At 39.7% G+C, this 8814-nt stretch overlaps 2 protein-coding genes and 1 long non-coding RNA gene across 14 annotated transcripts in view; 2 read left to right on the top strand and 1 right to left on the bottom strand.

The window, feature by feature from the left end:
* LOC121811741 (arylamine N-acetyltransferase, pineal gland isozyme NAT-10-like) overlaps positions 1-6248 on the bottom strand; it is an 8538-nt gene extending 2290 nt beyond the window's left edge. The window contains exons 1-4 of one of the 11 annotated variants that reach the window (XR_006054082.1): positions 5631-6248; positions 1316-1358; positions 1037-1077; positions 5-53 (exon numbers count right to left, since the gene is read on the bottom strand). Coding sequence is in view for 3 of the 11 variants with exons in the window: in XM_005912995.3 (XP_005913057.1) it covers positions 4201-5073 (873 nt within the window). In the remaining 8 variants the exon portion in view is untranslated. Of the gene's footprint in view, positions 1-4; positions 54-103; positions 437-597; positions 622-1036; positions 1078-1315; positions 3007-3438; positions 5075-5630 lie in introns of those variants that run through there. The other 10 variants (XM_042218317.1, XR_006054081.1, XR_006054080.1 and 7 more) reach the window with 10 other exon arrangements.
* On the top strand, positions 2926-3493 carry LOC121814108. Its single transcript, XR_006054084.1, has 2 exons — positions 2926-3020; positions 3434-3493. It is a non-coding gene; the product is annotated as an uncharacterized LOC121814108 (long non-coding RNA).
* sdr42e1 (short chain dehydrogenase/reductase family 42E, member 1) lies at positions 6097-8773 on the top strand. Of its 2 annotated transcripts, none has more exons than XM_005912989.3 (3): positions 6097-6636; positions 7027-7103; positions 7356-8773. In XM_005912989.3, the coding sequence occupies exons 2-3, from the start codon at positions 7042-7044 to the stop codon at positions 8452-8454; spliced, it is 1161 nt and encodes a 386-aa protein (XP_005913051.1). In that variant the 5' UTR covers positions 6097-6636; positions 7027-7041; the 3' UTR covers positions 8455-8773. The 2 variants fall into 2 exon arrangements, with proteins under 2 accessions (XP_005913051.1, XP_005913052.1); XM_005912990.2 differs by lacking the exon at positions 6097-6636 and adding an exon at positions 6644-6892.
* The last annotated feature ends 41 nt before the right edge of the window (positions 8774-8814 follow it).

Raw genomic sequence — 8814 nt, 5'->3', positions numbered from 1 at the left:
CCGCGAGCCATGGAAGCCAATTCTTTTTAAGTACTCATCCAAATTCATCTTGCCTGTAAAATGCAGGACAACACATTGATAATCATTTCAGTTCTGCAGCCATCTCATTGACAACGCTTTAAAAAAAACAAAACATTAAAAAACCCCAACACCTTTCATTTTGTGCTACATCCTGTCAATCTACAGGATGCAGCCAGATGTCCAACTCTAGGTCTAGCCTGGTATGCTCTTCGCTTCCTTACAATCTTAGATCAATCATTCAATTCAAGACACCTAATCTTAATTAACATTTCATGTAAGAGTATCTCGGTGGCACGGTGATTAGCACTGTATCCTCACAGCAAGAAGGTCCTGAGTTCAATTCCACCATCAGGCCACGGCCTTTCTGTGTAGAGTTTGCATGTTCTCCCCATGTTTGCGTGGGTTCTCCCCAGGTACTCCGGCTTCCTTCCACAGTCCAAAGACATGCACTTTGTGGGGATAAGTTAATTGAAAAATCTAAATTGCCCATAGGTGTGAGTGTGAATGGTTGTCTGTCCCTGTGTGTTGGCCCTGCGACAGACTGGCGACCTGTCCAGGGTGTACCCTGCCTCTCACCCTATGACAGCTGGGATAGCCGCGCCCCCGCTGACCCTGAAAAGGATAAGCGGAAGACGAATGGAAAAAAATGGATGGATGTAAGAATATCTCATGAAATTTATAACAATTACATTTAATTCCTGTTTTCTGTTCACGTAAAGACAATGGAAATGCAAGATGGTGGAAGCATTAGTGTTTTAACCAAGTGATCCTAGCTTCATCGTTTCAGCTGCTTACCAATACAATTCTTTAAGTTGTAAATGGTAGTAAATGATAAATTCTTATTTTTTCATGAAATAATGTGGTTTTTATGGGTACAGCAATTGTTGACTTTAACTTGGCATTTACTGCACAAATTAATACATTTTAACACCTTTCTTTTGGTTAATACTATAAATATCATTCTAATGACAAATGTTGAATACAACTAAATTAATCTGAAATTTTTTATCCTTACCTTATGTAATTGGTGTTTGATCGAGGATGTGTTTTGAGGGTCTGGAAGCAAAAACAGAAAAAGGTAAGTGAGCTACTTATGGTTTTTCTTACTATGCTGCAAATCCATCTCATTTCCCTTAAAGCTTCAAAAGCAAATCCTGCAGCTTCTTTGAATCAAGTCTGATAAAGATGTCACTTGCAGTCATTGCAAATCAGTATATTTAACACTTTTCCTTTCTTTAAAGTAACAGAAAATAACCTGCAACAAGAAATGCAGAGCAAAAATGTTTAACCTTACTTTGTTTGATAGTGTGATCAAAGTTATTTTCTGAGTAATATATCTGTGAAGGCAAAAAAAAGAGGGCAGTAACTGATCTCTTCTACCTGGTGAACTTCATGCAATAAAGTGGGTGAGCTTAAACAGCCAAAAGAACCTGACAGTATATTACTGATTTACTTGATCATAAGTTAATCAGTGATAGAGTTGGTGCAACTCAGCTGCTTCACTGAGAGAAATAGTGAGAAGTCAATGCATACATGGAAATAAGTATTTATAGAATTTTATCCATGCAGTTATTAAAGTTCTTTCAGCAGCACATTTAAATTCTAATATATACACATTTGGAAAGAAGAAATAACGCATCCCTCGCCTCAAAAGAGAAAAGTCCAGTACACAGGCAATAAAACACACCCACATTAATACAATAATGTCAATGATTTTGCAGATAATGACCGATATTATTCATATCATGGCAATTTCTATGATATTACAAAACAAAATAGTTTCTCTTGAATGTGATCATATGAAAGAATATATACTCTGGTTCTTTTACAGTAAGTCCTGTTGTTGGTTTTACAAAAGGTTTGTTATTAACAGGAGCTTGGTGGACAGACCATTCATGCAGAAAGTTTGAAATGGGTGAAATGTGAGGTTGATTTTATCTAACAACTGGATGTGTACGAGCAGTACAGCCTGATTAGAACTCACTTAAACTGTAATATTAGAAGCATAATTGTCTATTAAAGAACACGGTCAGTTTCATTGTACACTACTAAAACCAGCAAACTGTGGCAGGATAACTGGTAAGTTTAAAGAAAAACAAAAGTTCTTACTGAGAGGAAGACTGTCAAAAGCATATTTTCTGTTGTTAAAAGAGGCTGATTTATTTATGTATTGTCTGTCAAAGGACCCACCCACTGCAGGGATCATAATGTGTTATGATCCCTGCTCCCTTTTGAAGAGAATAATCGGTAATGACAACATAATTTTTGTAAAAGCAAGAAACCTTGACACAGAACATAGAATAAAACAGCAAAGTATGTTTAATATCATGAAACCCAAAGAGCCACTGTCCATTCAAGTCTGTTAAAATACAATTTAGGTTATTCTATCAAACACACGTTGATCTAAGAACTGCCTGTGGATGGCCAAGATGAGGATCTGAGTCTCAGTCGTGTAGAGGTAGAGGCGTTGAGGACAAATCATTTGATATACAAACGTCCTTGTATAAACCTATGACACTATAACAACTTCACAAAACAGGACATTTTAATACTGTGAATTACTCAGTTACCATATATAAGCATTATGATCATTTTACAATGGTGAACAGATAAACAGGTAATATAGTTTGAAAAATAGAAATATTCATGGAATCTTCTTTCTTCATTTCAAGATCAAAATGTTGCCTTTGCAAGAATGTTTTGAGATTGAATTCATTAAACTGGAGAGAAGCAGTGTGCATATTTTCTTACTCTTTCTAGCAATATATGATTTTTTTTGTCAGGATGTCTTCAGATTTGCTCAGTTTTCACCTTTTGCTGTTTTACAAGGTTGAGGATAAATACTATGAAATAAGTTATCTTAGTTTAAGCATTATGATATATGGGATTAATAAATATACAAACATAAAACAAAAAAAATGTGACACAAAAACATTCAAGGTAGCTATAAATATTAAGATCACTACACTCACTATTATATCCAGAAAAGTACAAACATGGTATGTTTTCCCATCCATCCATCCATCCATCCATCCATCCATTCACTTCCGCTTATCCTTTTCAGGGTCGCGGGGGGCACTGGAGCCTATCCCAGCTGTCATGGGGTGAGAGGCGGGGTACACCCTGGACAGGTCGCCAGTCTGTCGCAGGGCTAACACACAGAGACAGACAACCATTCGCGCTCACATTCACTCCTAGTGGCAATTTGGATTATCCAATTAACCTATCCCCACAAGCTGCATGTCTTTGGACGGTGGGAGGAAGCCGGAGTACCCGGAGAGAACCCACGCAAACACGGGGAGAACATGCAAACTCTACACAGAAAGACCCCGGCCTGATGTTGGAATTGAACTCAGGACCTTCTTGCTGTGTGGCAACAGTGCTAACCACCGTGCCACCGTGCTGCCCCCAGGTATGTTTTCCCTCATACTGTAAATCATTTTATTTAATGCACAGATACCCTATGTACTTTTAAAATTAGGGATAAAACTCAGATATGTTTTAAGCCTAATTTACATATTCTGACAGACTTCCCATAATGCACTGAGCATTTCTCCTCTACTCCCTTCTTCTCACTTCCCACTATAATACAATTCCAAATAAAGCTACTTTCAGCTGCTCCCTTATTTACAAGGAGCTGCCACAGCAGGTGGCTCTACCTTGAATTTGTCATTCCTGGTGGAAACCCAAAGGGAAAAGCAAATGTGTAAACGACTACACTATAATAACACTAGAAATTAAAATATTTATACTTGCATATATACTTGCATAGCTTTACTGTTGTTAGGTATGCTGCATCTATTTATATTTTCCTGTTTAGTGTACTTTGCTGCTGTAACAATGTTCATAATTATGTAACGATTATGTGGATAATTGATTGTTGTGGTGTTCTCTGTATTATTGTAGGGTCTTTACCTTGCAATATAAAGTGCTTTGAAGTGACTGCTTTTGTGATTTGACGCTATATGAATACAATAAAATCAAATTGAATAATTGGAATTCATATAGAGTTGTTTTTTTATCGTTCCATCATTCAGTGCACATTATTTAGAGCTCATTTATTTCTGTTTTTATGCAACTACAATTCTGAAGATCTAAATAATTTAATTCATGGAGTTGTCAAATATTTTATTTTGCTGACGAGCTTCAACATAAAATGTTGATATGTCAGGATTGTTTTCAAAGTGTGTACCAGGATTTGTTGCTCATCAGCTTTAGTTTGTTCTGCAGCTTTATGTTGAACTTTTCCATCAGAATTTCGTCTATCTCATCATCTGATATGTCCCTCATGTCTAAGACATCAACACCTTCCTCTGGTTTGAAGGTGACCTCACTGTAGGTCTTTCCAATCAGGGCTCTGAATCCCGTGGGAGTCTGCAAAGAGCAGATGGACTTATTGGTGAACAGTGAGGCGGGGTCGGTCTGCAGCCTGTGACATTTATCTACAAAATGATCTACCCCGCGAGGCTCCAAGGTGAAGCAGTAGATCTGCTTTGTTTCCTTCCTGCTCACCAGACTTGATGTAGCAAATTCTGGATTAGGAACCTTTGGTTTTCTGCCAGTCTTCTCCAGCACCCACATGTCCCCTTTGTCTATGAGGCGAAAAACACCCGCTGCCTGGGGCTGCTCCTTTCCAGAAATAAGCTCCAGAGGCTCTCGCACTTGTGATGACACCCCAAAGCTTACATCTGTTATATAAGCCTTCCCATCAATGATGACCTTGTTAATGAGATGAGAATCAAGCGGGCCAAAGTCATTGAGGAAACTATTGAAAACTCTGGAGCTCAGTGTTGTCGTGTTGAAACCCATTTGTCTCAACACCCAGCCAAACAGGGAGTTGTTCTCAAGGCACCAGCCTCCGCGGCTGCTCCTCACAACCTTATTGAAGATGACCTCAAGGTCCATGGTGATCCTCTCGCCACAGTGGATGCTTAGGTTCTCAAATGGGATGGACATAACATGCTGTCTGTGGATCAGCTTCAGTGTTGCAAGATCCAGTTTATCACAGGAGACATGGAAACCAATTCTTTTGAAGTACTCACGCAAATCCATCCTGTTTGTAAAATGCAGGTTATGACACCTTTTGTAATAGTCCTCAGATAAGACACAGGATACTTTACACCGGATCATATTATACTGAATTTAGTGATCAGTCCTATATCAAGTTAAAAGTTGCACTTATATATGCAAAGTCGACTCCTAAACATGTTGTAAAGTAGTTTATCACGGACTTGTTTTTGTTTGTTTTCAACAATTCGGTGTAACTCAACCTAAACATGCTCATGACGCGTATCTTCCTGTTTTATCACATTTTGCACATTTTGGGTGGTGCGTTTTGTACAGATACGGAACGTGTAGGCCTGCTTAACTTTGGGCAAGTTTTTCAAGTGAGTAAATTATGTAAAACGAGAAAGGCAATTTCGACAAACGTTCATCCGTGTGCCTGTAAAAGTATACCCTACTTTTTTGTCACAACGATCAGATCGACAAATACGCATACTTTAGGAAACATAAAGCCCGTTGGCCGTGCCTCCCACCGGACTGTTTCCTTTAAGAGTTTAGTGCACTCTTTACTTCACTGATCTCTCTTACATAACACAGCCGCTTACCTTTGGACTTTGAAGTAACCTGCAGCTCTGCGTTGTTGTTCTGGGTGGCAACTGAGAGTAAAATATGACGTCGTCGTCAATTTTCAGTTTGTATCACCACTAGAGGGACTACTAATCAAAGACTTACGTAAATCCTCTTTTTATTTTACCTTTTAAAAGGATTATTCACGTTTTCCCCTCACACAACTACAGATTAAATTAAAATTCTACTAATCCGAGGGGGAAAAGTCTGTACAGTGTATATAGAGCAATATTTCACTCCTTTATTAGTTCTCACTGAAAACTCCACTCTCTGTAAATTGGTGGGTTAAACTTTTTTATTCTTGAAATGATTATATTGTTTTTAATTATGGCTCAGACAAATATTTTTTATGTTTTTAAGGGATTTGACTGCTCTGAAGCCTTCCTGTAAATATTAGGGCCCTCACAGCAGTATGAGTCACTTTACGGCAACTATCATTTTGATTTCAGGCATGAAGCCAGGAGCCACAGCGGAAAGTTTCTAACAGCAACATCCTGAAAGCAGCCATAGCCACCTTCAGACACCATTGACACAGCTTATACACACAGCAAAATTTATATCGTGTTAATAAAAATATTCTGGTTAAAATCGGTGAAAAAAAGTCAATATCGGAAGTCTTCGTAGTCTAAAATACAGCTTTCAAAACAAAAGCATGAGACGTGTATCGTTAGTCCAGATTAAAGTGAATGCTATGACAGTCTGTAAATCTAAACCATGAAATTCGACAATATCTACGGATCTGTTGTATAATTTTGCGTTTAGCTACCATTAAAACTATTTTACAATTTGTCAATGCTTTGCTACATGAAGATAATTTCGCCGGATTTCCTGTATCCCCGTGCTTAACGAATCAGCGTCACTGGTGAGGAGGTACACTGGTGGTGCTATCTGTCGCTGTTTTTGAGGTTTCCAGGATTACAGTGGAGTTTTGAATGAGTCATATTGGACACTTATTTGTCTCGTTTTTGTCTGCCTCGTGCTCAGGTTGGTGTGTCCGTTGAATATGTGAGCTTTTAACAGTTTGGCGCACAGGGCATGTGCATAGTTTCAAGCATGCCTCGCACATACCTTTACTCTACTCATGCAAGCAACTACAAGTATGGATTAGTTAGATTTTATTCACTGAATTAAACTTGCAGTCACCTCGGGAAACAAAAATATACACTGACGTAGCAGCATGAAAGATTTAATAGCTCAGGTGGAACGCGTCATTGAATCTGCAAGCTGTGATTGACTTTAGGTAACCGGAAGCTGTTTAATTACGATTTTATTTCAGTTATTAATACTTTTATTCTTTAAATGCATCAGGCTGATTTATGTGTATTTTAAAAAAAACAAACATTAATAATATTGTTTTCTTAATTTTCCTCACAGATTCATCCACTTGGAATGGGAAATGCTAGCAAAGAGACGTTTTTAATAACTGGTGGATCTGGCTACTTCGGTAATCGGTAAGAACAATTTTGCCTTTTTTGTGTTATTACTACACAACATAAAATATTTAAATGCAGACAAACGCTGCAGCATGGGGTAAGCACCACAAGGTGGCGTTATCACACCAGTTATCTTATTAAGATAAACTTTCTTGACATGAACTGTGGTAGGATTGAAGGTAGAAATATGTGCATCTATTGTACTTTTGTCCTTGGTTTACTGTGCCTGTTATTTTGTTAAAATGGAGGACTGCTTTTTCCCCCCTGAAGGCTCGCTCTGTCTCTGCATAAAAAAGGAGCCAAAGTCATCCTGTTTGACATCATCCCCCCAAGTCAAGAACTGCCAGAGGATGTTGTGTTTGTGCAGGGTGATATACGTGAATATCCAGACGTGGAGAAGGCTGTCACAGGGGTGGATTGTGTATTCCACATTGCCTCCTATGGCATGTCTGGCAGGGAGCAGCTAAATCGCCAGCTGATTGAGGCAGTGAACGTACAAGGCACACAGAACATCTTGAAGGCCTGTGTAGAACACGGAGTGTCCAGGCTGATTTACACCAGCACCTTCAATGTGGTGTTCGGGGGTCAGGTAATAGAGAACGGAGATGAAAGCCTGCCTTATCTACCTCTCCATCTTCACCCAGACCACTACTCCAGAACCAAGTCCCTGGCTGACATGGCAGTTCTGAAAGCTAATGGCACAGTGCTGAAGGGCCGCTCGGGCCTGCTGAGCACCTGCGCACTGCGTCCGGCAGGTATCTATGGGCCAGGAGAGCAGAGGCATCTGCCCAGGATAGTTGACTATATAGAGAAGGGGATCTTCAGGTTTGTTTACGGTAAACCCAGCAGCCTGGTGGAGTTTGTCCATGTTGACAACCTGGTGTCAGCACATGTGCTAGCTGCTGAGGCTCTGACCCCAGAGAAGCAGCACCGCGCCGCTGGCCAGGCCTACTTCATCTCAGATGGAAGGCCTGTCAACAATTTTGAATTCTTCAGACCTCTCGTAGAAGGCCTAGGCTATCGTTTCCCCACACTGCGCCTTCCTATCTCTCTCATTTACTTTTTTGCCTTCCTCACAGAAATGATTCACTGCCTCATCGGCCCCTTCTATAACTTCCAGCCGCTGCTGACACGTACAGAGGTGTATAAAACTGGCGTGACGCATTACTTCAGCATGGCAAAGGCAAAGGCGGAGCTCGGTTACGAGCCCAGGGAGTACAACCTGGATGAGGTCGTGCAGTGGTTCAAAAGCAGAGGCCACGGGAAGAAATGTCACCACTCCTTCCTCAGTCGACTGCTGCTCAACGTCCTGTTTGTTTCTGCCTTGGTGGCTGTGTCTCTGTCTTTTCTGCCAGTCGTCGGCAGTTAATGTAAAGTAGTCTTGCCTTTTGACTTTGCCCAAAACATCATCCATACTGTGTGAAGACTGACTCATCAAAAGACAGTTTGCATATTTTAATATGTTATCATCCATGTGCACCTTTTCTTTGAAAGTCATTAAAACAAGTCCAGCCATCTAAGGACCAAGTCTATGACCGCAGTTTAAAGCAGTAACATAAGTTAGTTTAATTGTTACATGCTACCTCTTTTTTAACTTGTAAGGGCAAACATCTATGATTACTGGAGAAATACACTTTTAAATATATTTTTGTGCAAAAATTAATAAAACCTGACCCGTGAAATTTGAATTGTGGGTTTTGATTTTTAAACTCCTCCCTTTATCATCAGG

Source organism: Haplochromis burtoni, unplaced genomic scaffold (genome assembly GCF_018398535.1).
Source record: "Haplochromis burtoni strain Fernald_Lab_line unplaced genomic scaffold, NCSU_Asbu1 Contig_2, whole genome shotgun sequence".
Lineage (NCBI taxonomy): Eukaryota > Metazoa > Chordata > Actinopteri > Cichliformes > Cichlidae > Haplochromis > Haplochromis burtoni.
The sequence above is the reverse complement of the archived record's forward strand: the minus strand, read 5'-3'. Positions and strand labels throughout refer to the sequence as shown.

Coding starts and splice junctions, on each gene's coding strand:
- sdr42e1 (XM_005912989.3), top strand. CDS start 7,042: ATGGGAAATGCTAGCAAAGAGACGTTTTTAATAACTGGTGGATCTGGC. Junction 7,104..7,355: donor TCTGGCTACTTCGGTAATCG/GTAAGAACAATT, acceptor TCCCCCCTGAAG/GCTCGCTCTGTCTCTGCATA.